Source organism: Hibiscus syriacus, unplaced genomic scaffold (assembly GCF_006381635.1).
Source record: "Hibiscus syriacus cultivar Baekdansim isolate YM2019G1 unplaced genomic scaffold, ASM638163v2 tig00111392_pilon, whole genome shotgun sequence".
Taxonomy (NCBI): Eukaryota; Viridiplantae; Streptophyta; class Magnoliopsida; order Malvales; family Malvaceae; genus Hibiscus; species Hibiscus syriacus.
In genome coordinates, this window is record NW_024063078.1 from 4,461,681 (window position 1) to 4,481,134 (window position 19,454).

General features: G+C 34.7%; 2 protein-coding genes and 1 pseudogene across 2 annotated transcripts; 2 read left to right on the forward strand and 1 right to left on the reverse strand.

Annotated features, from left to right (window-relative positions):
* LOC120160716 (V-type proton ATPase subunit B2-like) lies at positions 1 to 4,973 on the reverse strand. The gene is made up of 15 exons (XM_039171067.1): positions 4,936 to 4,973; positions 4,713 to 4,804; positions 4,298 to 4,353; positions 4,106 to 4,204; positions 3,793 to 3,852; positions 3,394 to 3,505; positions 3,091 to 3,299; positions 2,751 to 2,882; positions 1,750 to 1,887; positions 1,315 to 1,465; positions 1,144 to 1,226; positions 916 to 963; positions 759 to 812; positions 577 to 660; positions 1 to 416 (listed from the first exon to the last, which is right to left on the reverse strand). The coding sequence occupies exons 2-15, from the start codon at positions 4,768 to 4,770 to the stop codon at positions 237 to 239; spliced, it is 1,464 nt and encodes a 487-aa protein (XP_039026998.1). The 5' UTR covers positions 4,771 to 4,804; positions 4,936 to 4,973; the 3' UTR covers positions 1 to 236.
* Positions 4,974 to 9,810: 4,837 nt separating this feature from the next.
* LOC120160434 (ribonuclease P protein subunit p25-like protein) lies at positions 9,811 to 12,407 on the forward strand. Its single transcript, XM_039170853.1, has 11 exons — positions 9,811 to 9,925; positions 9,965 to 9,985; positions 10,085 to 10,207; positions 10,306 to 10,386; positions 10,474 to 10,562; positions 10,653 to 10,727; positions 11,011 to 11,072; positions 11,164 to 11,223; positions 11,372 to 11,510; positions 11,565 to 11,614; positions 11,977 to 12,407. The coding sequence occupies exons 3-11, from the start codon at positions 10,085 to 10,087 to the stop codon at positions 12,051 to 12,053; spliced, it is 756 nt and encodes a 251-aa protein (XP_039026784.1). The 5' UTR covers positions 9,811 to 9,925; positions 9,965 to 9,985; the 3' UTR covers positions 12,054 to 12,407.
* Positions 12,408 to 14,322: 1,915 nt separating this feature from the next.
* On the forward strand, positions 14,323 to 16,485 carry LOC120160179 (annotated as a pseudogene).
* Positions 16,486 to 19,454: the final 2,969 nt, after the last annotated feature.

The following is a 19,454-nucleotide window of genomic DNA, read 5'->3' on the forward strand; positions in this document are numbered from 1 at the left end:
TAACAATAGGTTTGAATGACAAAATAATGTTCTCGGAAAATCTTATGGGTTCTCAAAATAAATAATACTTGAATCTAAAATAATCACAGGGCATGAACTTGAATGAAGCTGTATCTAAAAAGAAAATGAACCATATCTCGTGCATTGCACTAGTAAAGAAGCCATTCACCAAGATTGAGTTCCGGGTTGAGGCCTTTCAGCAAATGTGACTGCTTTACTGCCTCGGTTTGTTGCATTCAAGCTTCACGACTGTAGAACGCGTCAAGTGTCTTTGCAGGGATACGGTGGAGAAGTTCACGAGGGAAGATACGAAGCAGAGTCCATGCTAGGTCAAGCGACTGGAAGATGTTGCGAGTGTCGTAAGCACCTTGAGTCACGAATTTCCTCTCGAATTTGTCCAGGAACTCCAGATAAAGCTGTACCATAGATAACAAGGAGAAAATCAAAATAAAAATCTCAACAAGGAACTTTTTATTTGATATAGCATTCTCATGCATGCAAAGATGCACATGCATGGTGTCAACTACCCATCCAAAAACACATGTATGCGCAAAATAGAGTGAGAGAGGGGCAAACCAGATCCTCAGAAGACAGAGCTTCTTCTCCAACCACAGCTTTCATTGCTTGAACATCTTTTCCGATGGCGTAATTTGCATAGAGCTGAAATCAACAATAGCAGGGCTTCAGTATGACTATTAATAACACTAATACTTATGCTAGAGGGACCCTTGTTTCATTTTAGAACTTCTTAATCATACCTGGTTGGACACATCAGCATGATCTTTACGAGTCATCCCCTCACCAATAGCACTCTAAAACATATACAGCCCAAGGAAAAGCTTAGCACAAACTCCTAATTTATGCAGTTTCTTGATTCTCAGGCAAGATGAAATGATAATGAAGTAATAGTCACACCTTCATTAATCGAGAAAGTGAAGGGAGTACATTAATTGGTGGGTATATCTGTTCAGAAAATAAATAATAATAAGAAAAAGAAATTATACATATTCAAACTTAGACACTGCTAATGGCAATCAAATATATTTGGCAACTTGGAGCTTAATTAGTATGCTCAATTTCTTATTAATCCAATACTGCTGACAATTTTATACGTTCAGTAATAGGGAATATTATTTCAGTCACCTGTCTATTGTAGAGCTGTCTATCGATGTAAATCTGCCCTTCAGTAATATAACCAGTAAGATCAGGTGTAGGATGGGTAATATCTGGTTCATAGAAAATTATCAACCAAATTTATATCAGATACCCAATAAAACTTAAAAGAATGTTGTACTGTGTCATTATGACTCTTACCATCATTAGGCATGGTCAAAATAGGAATTTGGGTGATGGAACCTTTTCTTCCTTCTATACGCCCTGCTCGTTCATAAATTGTTGCCAGATCAGTATACATATACCCAGGATATCCACGCCTTCCAGGGACTTCTTCACGAGCAGCAGATACCTAGAGGCACATACAAAACATGACAAATGATACAAGTCTAGCATTGGTATACACTGCATTCTAATGGAGCATCAATTCACAGATTTAAGTAATTCTAAGTCCCTGTCAAGTGGATTACATTCACCTTCTAAAGTTTTTAAGAAAACATTGCCTTTGACTTTTGAGTTAAAATATAGACGTTCAAAAAAGCATCAACAGAACACTTTTTGTCAATAAGCAACAATCTAAGACAAATTGTGTGCCGTATATATCCTCCCAGCTAAACAGTTACAAAGCATATGTACCTCACGAAGAGCATCTGCATAAGAACTCATATCTGTCAATATAACCAGAACATGTTTCCCACATTCATAAGCCAAATACTCTGCAGTTGTGAGGGCAATTCGAGGTGTGATAATTCGTTCAATTGTGGGGTCATTTGCCTGTAAAAACATTAAACAATAAACAGTGCAGTTCAAGAGGGAAAAGAAAAGTAATCTTCAATGGAAAAAATGAATTCAAAATGACATGAACATTTAAGTTGAATTAATTTACTGGAGAAGAACATAAATAACCAACTCAATAGCAGTACAACCTAGGCAATACCATAATAGTCATCCTATTCCTTCTTTAGCTAATTTATCCGCTTCCCAATTAGCAGCTCTCAAAATATTCCTAACAATTACACCTTTACTCTCCAATAAGGCAGCAATGTCTTTCACCAATGACTGGAACATTGGAGTACATACAGCCGGATTTTTAATTCATTTCATAGCAGTAAGGGAATCCGATTCAAGGATGACCCTTGGAAATGAAACCAAAGCTTTCTCCTCAATATACAGCAGCCCTCTTTTGATAGCCAATAACTCTGCAAGAATAGGAGGACCCCCCCCCCCCCAATCCTTTCAGAAAAGGAACCATGCTGCAGCCCTTCAGAATCCCTTATCAAGCCACTTATGCCTCCTTTATCCCACTCCTTAGACATCGCACCATCAACATTTAATTTAACGAAACCTAAGGGAGGAGCAATCCAGCAGGAGGAAGAAATATAACCCTTCTTCCTTTATCCCTCTTTGTTTGGTTTTTAAGTCTTATGTTGTAACAGAAACTTCTTAGGATATGGCTTTGTATTATTCTGGTATTAATGAATTATTAGGCACTCTTTTCCTCCTTCCAATGTCCTTCATGTTATTGTTGTAACATGGAGGTTAAGAAGGGGGTTTTTAATGAGGTCTAACCTATTTCTATAAAAAAAATACTGGAGAAGAAAATTGCAGGGTGAATGAGATCAATTACTGGAGATTACCAGGTTCAAGAAAAGGGTCACTCTCTCCATAGATCCATTTTCCTCGAAATCTCTTTTAAAAAATTGAGCAGTCTCCATATTCACCCCCATAGCAGCAAACACAATGGCAAAGTTGTCTTCTTCTTGTTGACCCTAAACGCCAATCCACATAATGGGATGATAACAAATTTGAAAGTGAAATAAAGAAATAAACAGGCATCTAGCTTCAAAAGATTGTGTATCAGTTCATTTATGGACCAAAAACAAAAATCATTGACATCCAATAATAAACCATGAACATCAAGCATGCAATCATGTCAAACTATAGCAAATACCATAGTAGGTTATAGAGTAGACACACATCAAGGAGATTATCAGACTTTTCCAATCGCTTTACAAGACCAGCCTGACGACAGATTTGAGCAGCTATCTCATTATGAGGAAGACCAGCAGCAGAAAAAAGAGGAATTTTCTGTCCACGAGCAATGGAGTTCATGACATCAATTGTTGATATCCCTGTCTGAATCATCTCTTCAGGGTAAGTCCTCTCGCTAGGATTGATAGAACTCCCTGAGAAAGACAACGGACATAAATTAACAACGGTAACATAAAACTTACTCATCTGTAAACGACCAGAATACCAAAGTTTGCCAAATACACTTACCAGAAATATCTAGATACGCCTCAGGCAAAATAGGAGGGCCGTTATCTATGGGTTTCCCAGAGCCGTTGAAAATGCGACCTAGCATATCCGATGAGACAGGTGTTTTCAAGACCTGTAAAATATACATTAGAAGTGGCTCAACAATCAAAAGCCATAATAAAATGACTAAACCGACAACCTTTACTTTTGCAAAAAGTTTAAAATCACAAACAATGATGATTCAAGAATTTCCCTATATTAGAAATCTCAGCCTCATTCATTCTTAACCATAAGATTGTTACGAGACAGCACCAAGCAAATATCTCACTCAAAAAAGGAAAAACAAAAAAGTTTAGCATCCTAATTTAAAAGCAACGATAGAATGAAACCTACAGCACCAAAGAAAAGCAGACTTATTACCTCTCCTGTAAATTGCACTGTTGTGTATTTGTTATCAATTCCAGACGTTCCTTCAAAAACCTGTAAAAGGAGAAAGGGAAAGAATAAAATGACACAATTGGAACAGACTTAAAGCTATTCTAGAACCAATTCTCACCAAATGCTCTCAGAAATTCATCTCTCATGAAAACGATGTTATTAAATGTAGTAAATGGTATATACATGTTTCTATCACTTGCTGTTCTCCACCACATTCTCCAATCCATCAATATGGACTTAAAACAGCAATCATACCTTGGATCTCTCATTCTATAAAATATGCTATGAGAAATACCTGCACAACTGCTTTCTCTCCGTCAACTTCCAAGACTTGACCTCGTCGAGTTGTTCCATCACCTAAACGAATATTGACAATCTCCTGAAACTTCGGACCCTAAAACATATCAAAATTTCTAAGGTTATATAATCAAACAAATAGCTATTAACAATGAATTACAACTATAAAGATATGAAATATCAAACCTACCTTAACTTTGTCAAGAATGACCAATGGTCCAGCAACACCAGACACGGTTCTATATTCTGCAAAACCAATTTAATTTTTACATAATCTTCACACCAACAAACAAATTCTCACCAAAGCATCCCACTAACATCAGATCATATCAACAAAAAAGCAATACAAAACAGAAAGTAGTAGTTTGATTAAGAAATTAAAGAATTAAATATCCATCTTAAGGTCAAGATTGTGTTAATTCATTAAACCATTAAAAACATATTTCATGAATTTAAACATATTACGTAACCAATCAACTGAAAAATTAAAAACAGAACCACTCCAACATCATAATTTTTTTTATTTGATAACAGATCAAAAATTCGAGATTAGGCAATGAATAAAATCCAGGTTGAAGGCTTTGAATGTCAAATGAATAAGTTACCCATTCCGATCTCTAGATTTCCCTCGTCCATGTCAATGAAATTCTTTTCGGCACCCATCTTCAAGTCCAAAGCTGATTATAAATTTACAAACACGAAGAAGAAGAAAGAAAACGAATCAGAAACTTATTTCATTATTCACCACACTGGTACCAATAGTCTACTGTGATTGAATCAGAATCAGAAAAGGTTTGAAAACACTCGATTCTTTCCTCGATTATACTGTGGAAAGAGCTAATGAGAGAAATTCGTCCAAAAATGAGAAGATTTGTCAAATTTGAGTTGGACAAGTCTACTGCGCGAATGATAAGAACTGTGAATGTGTGATAAGAAAATAAATGGAGAATTTAAGCACTAACTGACAGAAAAATTGAGATTAAAACTAAAAAATAACTAATTACTTTTTATTGAAATATTATTTTAATTTTCTACTAAATCATATTATAGGTGGAATAATTTTAAAAAGTATATAAATATATACAATATTAATTTAAAACATACTCGATAAATGATAAAAATATATTTTTATCAATATATGTTTAATCAATATATATTAATAGAAATATATATAATTGTTTAAAAACAAATTTCAATTTTTTTACTTAAAATAATATAAAATTAAATATTTTTTTATTAGTTGAGTGAAAATTAAATTATTAAAATAATATATTTATTTATTTATTTTACTAATATAATACCTAAAAATAGTAGTAATGTTCTTTTTAGCAATATGTACAAGAAATAAATGAATCACGTGATTATTTTTATTTACATAACTCGTCATAATTATTGATGGAGAAATAACTTTTTCCTTTTTTTTTAAATCATGCAACGTGGCTATGAAGATGAGGCTGGTATCAACGCATATCCTCTTTCGTTCATAATTCTAACTACATACATCAATGAACAATTGCAATTATTTTCAATTCCAGAATATTAATTAAATAATATTTTTACTTATTTAGAGTAAATATAATAGAATATATATTTAAATATTATTAATTATTTGATAATAAATATTTATATATCATGTATATGCGATACTTAAGACAAAAATATCAAAAAATAACAATAATAAACTAATTACTTATGTTATTTAATCCGTGCAATAATATATACAAACACGTAATATAATCACTTAACTAGACATTCATTTAAATTATGGGGTTTTGTTATAAAATTTAAGGGATATCACATAATTTATTAAAATAAAAATAATTGTTAAATCATGTGCAGGGGAAACAATTGAGGGTAAACTACAAATTTAGTACCTAAACTATTAGTTTTGATTCGTTTTAGTACCTAATTTTTCTTCTTCTTCTTTTTATCAAAATCATACATAACGTTAATTTTTGTTTCATTTTGAACCCGCCATTAAAACTTAACGGACAGACTGACGTGGTATAACTTCGGTGGATGGACGACCAATTTGAATGGTGAACCATGAGAGAATGACGAATCGACTAACATAGTTCAATTTCAAATCCATTGGATGGTGGAATATGGAGATCAAAGGACGGAAAAATCGAAGAGCCATCATTGATTTGAGGAGATTGAGGTGTTTCTTGGTGAAACATAGGCTGGAATTGCGTTTAGTGGATCGAAATGGTGCGGGATAGAATGTTTGGACTTCATCATCCGATGATTGTAGACGCGATAGCCGGCGAGTCCGTCCGTTAAGTTTTTAATGACGGAGTATTAAAATGAAACAAAAATAAAACGTTAAGTGTGGTTTTGAAAAAGATAAAAGTGTAGGTGTTAAAACTGACCAAAACTAATTATTTATGTATTAAACTCGTAGTTTACACATAAATTAATGATATGTGATTTTATTTTTTTCTTAAATAAAGTTCCAAAATTTTATTTTGAATTATATATTGTCGTTCTTATTATGTTTTATTATGTTTGTGGAATTTGAAAAGAACGAAAAGGCACGTATATATTTTATTGAAATAAAATAAGAAAAAAACCAAAATTATGGAAACTTCAAAGAAGCTTCCTAAAACTAGCATAATTTCCCCTCTTCGCCTGGGGTTTTCTGTGGAAAAAAAAAGATATTTTTAAAATTGTAACGATAAATTTGAGTTAATATAGTAATTTTAAATGTTATTATTTTAAAATAGTTTAATAAAGCTCATTCTTGTGTAACAATTATTATTTTTAATAAATATATATTATATGTATATATGAATAAAATTTATATTATAAAATTTATCTTGAGACATCAACTTAGTGAGATTGGTCTCCTATCGCAAAATTATCGATTGTGGTTTTCTGTCAAAATTATAAGGGTAAACTGTTTAGAGCCGTCATAATCAAATGTTATTATTAATAATTGGTGTAATGAACATGGATACCTAATGATAAAAAAGAATCGGTCAAAAAGAACCCTCGAGAAAAAAAAAACCAATATCACCTCATTTTCTTCTTAGAACCTCCGTCGATGTACTTTTTTTTAATAATGATTGTAGATTGAGCTGTGGAACTTGTATGCACAACCGCAAGCTTTTTGGGCAGCCCAATTGCAGTTGCAACGATGAGACCAATCAACCCTCCATTGCCAAAGAAGCATATGACGAGGAGAAGAAAAGAAAATAGGGGACATAAACAACATGACACACTCTCTTCACTCGAATTACTCTTTCTATGAGCGCGCATGACGTATAAACAATATCGTTTTGGGTCTTGTTTTTACAAACACATTCCTCTGGCTTGTCCCTGCTCGGATCTAGCACACTTTTCGCGGCTCTAGAGATCCGAACATATGAAAGAAAATACTAACCTGAGATCGTTAAGCACCACCATTTTCGGTTACGAATGAAAGGCTGATGGATCTTCCGAGCTTATCAGCCAAGAAGCAGCAAATGTTGCTACCATGGATTTTCATCACTACGATGCACTATAACACCAGAGGTAGCTCACTGAACATGTAAATAGTCGCATATTAGAAATCAACGTCCATCTAGGATGACGAGTAAAAATCTCCCATAATGGTTCTCCGATTACATTTTATATAGGTAATTTTAGTAATCATCGCATATCCAATGACCATAGGAGCGGTCTCCCAAAATAAAAAATTCTCACCTAAATAAGGCTCAACATGCTTCAAGGGTCCAATTAAGTTCTTAAATCGGCTTGAGGTTATCACTAGTCAACTTTCATATGTTGACTCGAAATTTTGACTATTACAAGATGCCTTTACCCTAGCGAGAAGGACTCCCTCATCGTTTATACCAAGGCAAAGATGGCTCAGCCTAACCTATAATGTTTCCCTGGACGCGTAGAGATGTCTCCACTTTCCTTAGAATGCCACCAAGGCTAGGTTACCTTCTCTACCAATCGAGAGCGTTGAGATATATTTACTTCTCTCTTTCGTCATATTTTTAACACACACTGAAAGAGTTAAAATACCTATGTCCAACTATAATTCTAACATGTGATATTAAAATTATGGAAAGTATTGATTAATGCATGATATTGTGGTAAATTAGGTTTAGATTGTATAAAATGATGATATTATGTTTTTAATATTGAGATTGGTTTGTTGGTAGGTTGGTATTGATAAAGGCATGCAGATATGTTTTTATGGTGCACAAATAAGAAAGCATGTACTACCTAGGGAGTTTCGATGCTCCACTGTTCTCTGCATAAAAATGGTTGGTTTAAGATTTTTTTAAGAAGTATGAAAAGCAATTTAGTCCACAAGTCTAATGATTTATTTCATAATGTAAATCTTGCTTGGAAGATAAAATGACCAAGAGGTCTTTAGTGCCAAAAGGTATAAGGGCTACTGAAGTCTTAAAACTTATTTATAGTAGACTAACGTATGTGGCCCTATGAGCGTTAGTGCTATAGGAAGTTATAAATATTACATAACTAATAAGTCTACACCTAAGACTCCATTGGAGATGTGACATGGTAGGAAGTTAAAATTCTGGTAGACTTCTTACCACATAAGCAAAGATATTTCATGTCAAATCTTCATGTCAAAATAGTTTTTTTAAAAAGTGTATCTAACGTGATACATCTTTATTTAAAGAGTATTATTTTTTAAAAAATTATAAATAAATGTGACTCTTAAATAATTGTTTTTTTTCTAATATATTTAGATAAAAAACCGTTTAACTTATTCAATGTTTTCCGAATATAACATGATCATACGTCAAAATTTTCTATCATCGGCCTTCCAAAATATTATATCAACAAAGCCAAAAATATTTATAAAACACCGGGAGTAGAGGGCAAAAAGGACTAAATCAAAATTTACAGATGTTTTCCTATTTCATACAATAAATAAAACAACAACAACAAAATCATATTCTCATATGCAATGGGGTAAGGGGAGGTTGGGTAGTAGGCTACCCCCAACGCCAGGTTGAGAGCAGCTTCCGTGAAAGACCTCCGACAGTCAGAAAATTAAAAATAAAGATAAAATACAATGCATGTATAAATAAATAAATACATAGTTGAACAGTAATCATATACAGTCTTCATATGCGCGTCTGTAAGGGTAAGTAATCCCTACAAATGAGGAATAAAGTCAAATGAGTTAAAACGTAAACTAAGGCAACACTACTCCGCTACCCTAGTTCTAAGCCTTCATAATTTCCAATGACAGAAACGTATAAAAAGTATAAGTCATTGAAAATTACTACAAAGGCATTAAAAAGAAGACAGAGATACTACACCCTATGGCTGTGATCCACACTACTCGACTACCCTGGTCTTAAGTCTTAATACTTTCCTATCAGAGGTCATGTCTTCGGTAAGTGTTAAATCCTTCAAATCAGATCTCAAGCAGTCTACCCACTTCCTCCTTGGTCGTCCTCTCCTTCTAGCACCGTCGACTGTAATCGACTTTACCCTCCTAACCCCATCCGACGATTGTCGCCTAAGGATATGTCCAAACCACCGTAATTTGTGAATAAGCAATTAATCAAACTGGAGCACAAAGATAATATTGCATAATACAGGGACTATAAGCCCAATTAGAACCTTGTCTTTTATTCGGTTACACTAATCACTTAAACAACGGTGTGGTACCGTTAAAAGTGTCACGGTTTAAGGAAAAGAAGAGAATAGAATCGGGTGAACCGGATAAAAGGAGTCGGTTTGGGCAGTTTTTAGAAGGATATAAAGTAACAAGAAACATCTGGAGAGAGCGGCTTTAGGGCGTAATAAGAAAAGAAAAACAAGCCGTAGAAGAGGGCTCTCTCTTGGTTCAGCTTATTCCCCCTTCACTACTACTACTACCCCCTTAACAAAATCTTTTCAGGTAATTTTCCAGATCTAATCTGAAATTTCCATGTTTGTTTTTGGGCTGCTTTTGCAATTTTGATTTTATCTTTTCTGTTTTGGCGGTTTGTACAAAAAGATGGATCGTTATCAGAGAGTGGAGAAGCCGAAAGCAGAGACACCCATTGACGAGAATGAGATTCGTATTACCAGTCAAGGCAGGATGCGTAATTATATCACTTATGCCATGACTCTGCTCCAGGTTTTTTTTCTTTCTTTCCGGGAGTTTAAATTTCTGCATGTTTAGTTCTTTACTAGATTTGAGTGTTTGATTATTTTGTGAAATAACACTTTTGATAGGAAAAGGGATCGAATCAAGTAGTTTTTAAAGCAATGGGCAGAGCCATTAACAAGACTGTGACTATTGTGGAGTTGATTAAGGTATTATCTGTAATCTATGTGAATAGTTATATTGGTTGGTTGTTTCTTAGGGTGGCTGATAATGTGCTCCATGTATTTGTAATGCAGAGAAGAATTGTTGGTCTACATCAGATTACTTCAATTGGATCCATGGATATAACAGATATGTGGGAGCCTCTGGAGGAAGGACTCCTTCCGTAAGGACTATATAATTTCTTATTGTTTTTTTTTTTGTCTTTAATATGTTCCTTTATAGAATTTTAATTACCTTTTTTTGATTACCACAGTTTGGAGACCACAAGGCACGTGTCAATGATAACTATAACCCTTTCGAAAAAAGAATTGGATACATCCTCTGTTGGGTAAGTTCATGTACTTGTTGCTCTTTACTGATTTCAGTACATTGTTCCTCGTTATGCTTGTTTATCTTGAAATATTAAATGAAGGTCGATTGGCTTCTTTTTGTTAATATGAAGCAAGTTGGCTTTACCTTTGATGTTTCCGTGCTAGTTAACTTACATTTTATGTATGTTGGGAGCTTAGAGAATAATCAGAATATTAACATATGGAAGGTTCTATGCTCTGATTATGGTGGCTCGATGTTTTATTTGACATGAGTGACTCATTAGTTGCCTCTTCATCCAGATATCAGCCTCCATTACCAGCTGATCAGGTGAAGGCATCCACAGAAATTGATCATGAAGGAGGTAGGGATACATGTCATTATCTAAACTGCTGTTTCTTTTTGGTGATGTTGAATGCCTATGTTTGTTTTTTTATTTTTATTTTGTTTGGCAGAGAGCTCTCCTACTGGCCGTGCTAGAGGCCGTGGTGGTAGAGGAAGGCCAAGGGGTAGAGGTAATGTCAATTTTGAATATTGGGATGCACTCTGATAGATGTTATTTTTTGTTGTTATGTTAGGGGCATGGTTTTCCATGGCTCTGAATGTTATTGAATATTATGTGAGAAATATTTTAAGCAAATATTTAGTTGTATTCTTCTTCAGGGAATGTCTTTGTCTCTGCTGAGTATGAGGATGGGGGCTGGGACCGCTCTCGTGGCTATGCTAGGGGTAGAGGTCGAGGAAGAGGACGTGGCTTCCGAGGCCGAGGGCGTGGAGGATACAATGGACCCCAGTTTGACAGGCTGCAAGATGATGGCCATGGGCGTGGAGGATACAATGGATCCCAGTTCGATAGGCAGCAAGATGATGGCTACAATTTTGAAGCCCCTCCCCAAGGTGGTCGTGGTGAGTTTTCTCTCTTATTTTTCTGTTATAATAAAAATTTAACATGTTTAACAGTTTTTCACTTGAACTATGATATGCATGTCTATCATCACCACTAATGTCCTCCATTTTTGGTACCTTTTAACATAATGCAATTTAGCTATTTTGAACATGAAGAATCAAAGTGCACTTGCAAATAAAATAGTGTGGCATTAAAAAGAAGTTAAAGTGGAGATGCAATAATTGACATGTTTGTGGTCTGAATTTTTCTATCGTTTGTCAAAGTGCAATAAACAGACATTATGCCGATAGCTTTAAGAAGAAATGTAGTTAATAGGTAAAAAAAAAATAGTTTCTAATGGTCCTTGATTTGCTCCTTGAAGGTCGTGGCCGTGGCAGGGGATATCGTGGAAGGGCCCGTGGGTTTAGATCTAATGGGCCAATGCATGCAGCTGCATGAGATGGTTTGTAGTGGTCCTTGAATGATATGGAAATGATGGTGTTAGATTCGCATATCCAGTCATGTTTATGAAATTTTTTGGTCGTTCTTTATTTCTTCTATAGATTAGGTTTGGTCAATTTTTTCTTCATATTTAATCACCAGCAGTTTAGTAGCATGTGTGGGAGTTGGTGTCGATGTTGATGTTCATGAGTAGGCTTAGAATAGTTGCATGTCGGGTTTCTACTAGTGCAGCAGCAGCCTCACACTGTAGGAGGGGCTGGTCTTTTTTGGGTTTATTCCGTAGCATTAGCTCTTATTATATGTTTTGAACAATTGTAAACAGAATTTCCCCCCTATTAAAGAGTTTTGCTACTTCGCTTGCTGTTTTCCTCTTTTCCTATTCTATTTGCCGTTAGACCTAAAGAATAGTTTTGTGATATAAATAGGGGAATAAAACTTAAAATCAACTTTCATTTAGGTCACACAGCCATTCTAGTTGATGACTTGTTCTTATAAATTTAGTTTTTTTTTTTTGGTCCGGATTTCAAGTTTGAATATGAACTTGTAAAGATAGATATATATAAAAAAACAAATATCAAAATGTGGACATAAACAAAACCTCCAGAGCTTAGTAAGTTTTTGGAGCTGAAGTTGGTTTTAGTTAGGGTGATCGTTCAATTGAGTCGAATTAAAAAATTGAGTTGATAAATCATATTTTATATTTAAATTTTATTTGAAATTATTTTGAATTGCGTTTATAAAATTCGGGGTTAGTTTTTTTAAGTTTTTATTTATATTTAATTTTAAATATTTATAATGTTATGGTATTTTTTATTTTAATTTATATGATTTTTTACAATTTTATATTTGTTTGTATTTTTTATATGTGAAATATGTGTATCATAATTTGTTTATGACTCAAACACTGTTAGAGATGTACAAGCTTAGATATCTCGCAACAAAAAAGATACTTACAGATTCTAACCACCAAAATACAGTAACAAAGAATTTTGAACAAAATAAAACCCTAAACCCAGGAAGAGAACCCAACAAAAAGCCAAAAACTTCAAGTAAAATAATGTTGCAAAACAGAAACACTTACGATCACATGAAGTGGAAATGACAACATTCAATTTCAGAAGCTGTTAAAAAGGGAAAAACCGATAAATGAAGTGAAATTATGAAGAGATAAGATAGGGATGGGCATGGGTCGGGTTTTTGGTCCACCTAACCCGACTCTACTTGAATATATAACTTAAAAACTCGATCCGAAATAATAATAAAATTTATTTTTATTTAATAAAAATAATGACTTAATTGAAAAAAAGTATATATAGAGATGTATTATTGTAATTATTCTTAAATATATAAGGTAAAATTATATTTTTTTCCGGGTCGGGTCGAGTATTTTTCGCCCTAAACTCGAACCCAACCCAAATAATACACTTAAAAAAATCCAACCCGAGCCAAACCCGAATTTTTTTCAGGTTCGAGTTGAGTGCCCATCCCAAGATAAGACGGTAGTAGAGACGAATCTACGTGGGAGATGGGAGAAGTATCTGCCTCTAACTTTGATGGTTTAATTAGTTTTAAGTCATTGATATTTTTGAAATTATTACAATTAAACTATTGTCTCTTAAAATTTACTGGTTTAAGTATACTTTAGGACCCTTTCGGTTTTAAAATAAAATATTGACTTCTAATTTTATGGTTTAATTATTCTTTAAGACCTTTCAATTTTAGAATTAAATCATAACTCCTTAAATTTTATGATTTATTCAATTTTAAAGACCCTATTATTTCAAAGTTAAATAACTTGTCCCTCTCATAGTTCAATCTGGACTCTGTCCCTAGTTGTTAGGAAGGTGCAATGAAGGGTAAATAAGTCCGATGGCTTTTCGACTAACAAATGTAGTTGACAACAAATATAAATATTATTGTCAAAATTAAGGAAAAAGGATAAGATGTGAAAATTTTGAGGATTATAATTGATATTATATCATTTTACGTCATTATTTTTGTTAAATCAACAGTCAAATATAATTGTAAGTGATCAAAATAAAAATGAAACACAATATTAAGTATGATTTAAAAAGAAGTATTTAGATGACTAAAACATAAACACAAAAGTAAGTGGATGATCAAATAGAAAGTTTATCCTATTTAATATAATAAATTTGGTTGAAAATTCAAAAAAGGAACCCACTAATTTGGATTTGGGGTTATTTAGGGCCCAACCGAGAATTCCACTATCTGAAATCTGGTATAATAGAAAAATGAATCAGTTATGGAGGAAAAACGTATTCGACAAAGTGCAAACCCTCGTTCTCTCCCCATGTTTAATTCAATGTTGGATACCATGGTGGACCAACCACATAAACCTGAAAAAACAGCCACGAAGAAAACAACTTACAGCAGCAACACGAACAAGACGAAGAACAACAGCATCAGCAATCTGTACGTGAAAATGCAGAATATGAAGATGAAGAGTTACACAAGCTTCTAGTTCCCGACATAACCCAACTTCCTCTCACTCCCCTTTCTTCTGTTGAATCCAACTTTGCCTCTTACTTTGCTCCAGGTCCCCCCCCGTTTTCCCCCAATCAATATCGAATTATCTAATTTTCATGGGTTTTGCTAATGAACCCCTAGGACTCAGGCACTTTGAAATTGGATGATTTTCTTGTGTATAGTACTGGTTTTGTTTTAAATGTATTAGTTAATTACCTAATTCATGATTTTCTTTGCATTGGTTGAAGTGAAGATGTCACTGTATAATCATTATTTTATATTTAGTGTTCTGAATCCTCTAATCAAATTAAATTTTACGGATTTTATGAAACCAGGAACGACCAGTATGTTCGTCATGCCAATGGTTAAGAATTCCAAACTTTTTTTGGGTTTTTTTTTCAACAAAGAAAGAATGTGAATTTTGGGTTGAATGAAATTAAATAATCTGAATTTGTAGATTGTGTTGTTGGATTGGCTTCAACTCACTTGGCATTCAAGGAAAAATGTGGGATCACCGCGGTTGATTTCAATGTGGCAAATCCGATCGAAGTAGTATGAAAGTCACTGGAAAGAGAAAGAAGGTATCTCCTTTTTTATTTCTGTATTTGATTAGAAAAGCGTTTGATTATTTTTTTGCAATTTGAATTCCACTTTGGGTGTTTAAAGAGGTCTATCAATGTGAAGTTCTTTGTTGGAGATCAAAGAGATTAATTTCTTTCACGGAATCAGAGTATTAGCTTTGACAATGTCTAATCGTAGTTAAATATGCTGCTCTTGTAGAATGCTCAACACTTCGAGTCCAATAAAGCTTTGTGCAAGGTTTGCACCATTGCTGATTCGTATATATTAAGGTGGGTACGATCAGGGTTTTAAATCGCGGTCGCGTTTTCGGTCATTTCGGGTTTACCGTGATTGTGGCCGTCGCTATTGGGCGTTATTGTGGGTGTAGAGGGTAACTCGGACGGCGGCAAAACCGCTATATCGCGGATAAAATCGCGGTCTCGGAACGTTTTTTGAAACCCTGGGTACGATTATTTTCGTGCAGCATCTCTTCCTCCCCTCGTTTCCCCTTCTTTTTTTGTATTGAAATGAATAGCAGTTTTGGGCAGGTGTTGTGTTAAGGGCTCTCTTTTGGAAGTAAATGAAAGTTTAATCAAACAACCAGAGCTGCTTAATTCATCGGTGAGTGTAACTCTGCCGCTCTTCTTTACTGGTTCCTCAATCCATATATGTTGGCAACATCAGAATTTTGTGGTTGAAATTGAATGCTTGTGAGTTGTGATGGTGACACATTTGTCATCTCAAGCACCCCATGTTCTTCCCTGCAATTCAAAAGACATACATCAGGATAAAAGATAATTAGTATTTTAAAGTATGGCATAATTTGGTCAATTACATGCTTGGCAGCGTAAGTATATTACCTATATAGAATTGGTGTAAATGTCAATAAAAGGATGCTCAAATTTGTTGTTCTGAATCGGGATATGGAAGAGTGCTGAGATAGGTTGTTATGTAAAGGCTTATTGTGCTGAGCTAATCTGGGATTCTTTTAATTTGACAATATTGTTTTCTAAGTGTGGCAAAGTTTCTGCAGCCATTTAAAAATTCAGATTTATCGTTTTTGTCGACTGCAGGCAGATAAAGAAGGATACATAGCAATTATAATGCCAAAGCCAGCGGACTGGCTTAAGGTTAAGGCTTCCTTGTTGAGCCTTGAAGAATTCAAGAAATTGATAGCACTTTGCTGAATTTAACCTCTAGAAAATCAAGAGAAGCCGGCTCTATACTCCATCACAAGAATTCAAGCTGAAGGAATCCTTTCATTGCCGGTTTTTCTGACGTATTTTTCCCGTGTTTAGTTCCCCACAGTGACAAACTCTATTGTTTCTACTGTCCTAGATTTGGGTTGGGTGAACATAACACTGCTTCATTTTCATTGTTTTACTTTCCCATCACATGAATGATAGAAGTGAAGTAGTTAGGCATTTTCAACTCCATGATTCATTTACAAAGACGAAATGAAAAAGAAGTATTAATGCCTAAGGTCTATAGCAATCAGACTTTTTAATCTTCAAGACACATAATTATGCCATGATCAATGTCTTGACTATGGCTGTGAATCAAGTATTTCTTCTATGACATGCTGTCTCGATCTGTTGATCGTGTGTGAAACCATAACTTCGTATGTTCTTCAAGCTCCTTCAGTTGTTCCAAGAAGCTTTGAATCTTGCATATGGAATTCTCCTACAACCCCTCCAGTACCTCAATATTCCTGTTTCTGATGCACATTTTAGCTACGGCTTTACGGTGTTCGATCTCGTCGTGTAGTCTCCATACCAGTCTACTTATGGTATTGAAATAGTTGATCTGTTGATCTGTTGAATGCTGAAGTGGAGGAAAGTAAAATTCCTCTATATTTACAAGATTTATTAGAAGAGTTCCAGGAAGTGTTTGAGGAACCTAAAGGGATGCCTCCTAGCAGAAGACATGATCATGCCATTGTTCTGAAACAGGGGACACAACCAGTCAATTTAAGACCCTATAGATTTGCTCATCATCACAAGACTGAAGTTGAAAAACAGATTGCACAAATGTTAGCCTCATCTATCATACAAGTAAGTAAGAGTCCTTTTGCTTCTCCTTGTTTACTTATTAGAAAAAAAGATGGAACTTGGAGGTTTTGTGTGGACTATAGGCAGCTTAACTCTTATACAGTTAAGAATAAATTTCCTATTCCTATAGTAGAAGACTTATTAGATGAATTACATGGGGCTAAATTCTTTTCAAAGATTGATCTGAGATCTGGTTATTGGCAAATTCGGATTAAAGAGGAGGATGTTCATAAAACTGCTTTTAGAACTCATCAAGGGCACTATGAATTTAAAGTTATGCCTTTTGGCCTGACTAATGCCCCAGCTACTTTTCAAGCTTTGATGAATGACTTGTTTGGAGCATATTTGAGGAGGTTTGTTCTTGTGTTTTTTGATGATATTCTGATTTACAGTTCCAGTATGATAGAGCATAAAAATCATTTAAGAGTGGTGTTGGAAATTCTGTTGAAGAATAGTTTGTATGCCAAAAAGAGTAAATGCTTTTTTGGCCAACAGCAAGTAGAGTATTTGGGACATTTAATTTCAGCTAAGGGAGTAGCAACTGACCCTGAAAAAAATAAAGGCTATGCAACAGTGGCCTTTACCTAAAAATCTAAAAGCTTTGAGAGGATTTTTGGGTTTGACAGGGTATTATAGAAAATTTATCAAAGGGTATGGAGAATTGAGTAAACCCTTGACTAATATGTTGAAGAAGGAAGGATTTCATTGGTCTCCAGAGGCTAAATTATCTTTTGAGAATTTAAAAAGGGTTATGTGTGAAGCTCCAGTTTTGGCTTTACCAAATTTTGAGCAGAAATTTTTTTTGGAAACTGATGCTAGTTCCAGGGGCATTGGGGCTGTTTTATCTCAAGCAGGAAGGCCTATAGCTTATTTAAGTAAGGCTTTGGGGCCAAAGCATGCAGACCTCTCTATCTATGAAAAGGAATACTTGGCCATCCTAATGGCAGTATCCCATTGGAGGCATTATTTGGAAAGTGGCTCATTTGTGATTAAAACAGATCATGAACCCCTAAAACACTTACTAGAACAAAAGCTGACTACTACAATCCAAAAGAAAGGTCTGACTAAGTTACTTGGATTGGATTATACAATTCAGTACAGGAAAGGCAAAACAAATAAGGTGGCAGATGCACTTTCTAGACAGCGATTGGATTCTGGGGAATTTTTGCAAATGGGGGTTACTGTTGTAATTCCTACTTGGAGACAGGATATTGAGCAGAGTTATGAAGGGGATCTACTAGCTCAAGAGAAGATTCATATTTTACTTATTCAGCCTGACAAGATTGAGAATTGGAAGAGAATTAAAGGAGTTTTATACTTCAAAAACAGAATTTATGTGGGCAGCAAAGGAGATCTCAGGCAGAAAATTATGGTGGCTTCACATGATTCACCACAAGGGGGTCATTCAGGTATTCAAGCTACTTATCAGAGGGTTAAAGCTTATTTTTATTGGCCAAAAATGAAGCTTATGATTCAAGAATATCTACAACAATGTGAGGTTTGTCAGAGAACTAAAATTGAACACATTTCTAAGCCAGGTTTACTACAACCTATTCTAGTTCCAAATAATGCATGGGAAGTTATAACAATGGACTTTATTGAAGGGTTGCCACCTTCAACAAAATACAATTGTATTTTGGTAGTGGTTGACAAATTTACTAAGTATGCTCATTTTATGCCATTGTCACATCCCTACACAGTGGTACAAGTTGCTAAGCTGTATTTGGATCAGGTTTATAAGCTTCATGGTCTTCCTAAGGTAGCTATTTCTGATCGGGACAAGTCTTTTACTAGTCTATTCTGGCAAGAGCTACTTAAACAATTGGGGACAACTACACTTTTCAGTACTGCTTATCATCCAGAGACATATGGGCAAACTGAGAGACTCAACCAGTGTTTAGAACAATATCTCAGATGTATGTGTTTTTTAAAACCTACATCTTGGTCAAAGTGGTTAGCCCAAGCAGAATGGTGGTATAACACTAATTACCACTCTGCTATCCAAATGACCCCATTTGAAGCCTTATATGGTTATAAGGCACCTCTTCTGAGTTGGTCAGGGGATTCTAGAGTGGATGCAGTACAAACTATGATGCAAGATAGAGAGCAATTTAATGCTTTACTACGTGAACAACTACTTAAAGCCAGTAACAGAATGAAGCAGATTGTAGATAGGCATCGTACAGAAAGGGATTTTCAGGTTGGAGAGGAAGTTTACCTGAAACTTCAGCCTTACAGACAGACATCAATCGCCTTAAGGAAAAATTTAAAGCTTGCTGCTCGATATTACGGTCCC

What these genes read in the sequence shown, in the direction of transcription:
- LOC120160434 (XM_039170853.1), top strand. Translation starts at nt 10,085, where the DNA reads ATGGATCGTTATCAGAGAGTGGAGAAGCCGAAAGCAGAGACACCCATT. An exon ending in CTATTGTGGAGTTGATTAAG is followed by an intron (nt 10,387 to 10,473) that starts GTATTATCTGTA and finishes TTTGTAATGCAG; the next exon opens with AGAAGAATTGTTGGTCTACA. An exon ending in TTGGATACATCCTCTGTTGG is followed by an intron (nt 10,728 to 11,010) that starts GTAAGTTCATGT and finishes CTCTTCATCCAG; the next exon opens with ATATCAGCCTCCATTACCAG.
- LOC120160716 (XM_039171067.1), bottom strand. Translation starts at nt 4,770, where the DNA reads ATGGGTGCCGAAAAGAATTTCATTGACATGGACGAGGGAAATCTAGAG. An exon ending in CACTTTCTCGATTAATGAAG is followed by an intron (nt 813 to 915) that starts GTGTGACTATTA and finishes TATATGTTTTAG; the next exon opens with AGTGCTATTGGTGAGGGGAT. An exon ending in CTCTGTCTTCTGAGGATCTG is followed by an intron (nt 417 to 576) that starts GTTTGCCCCTCT and finishes TCTATGGTACAG; the next exon opens with CTTTATCTGGAGTTCCTGGA.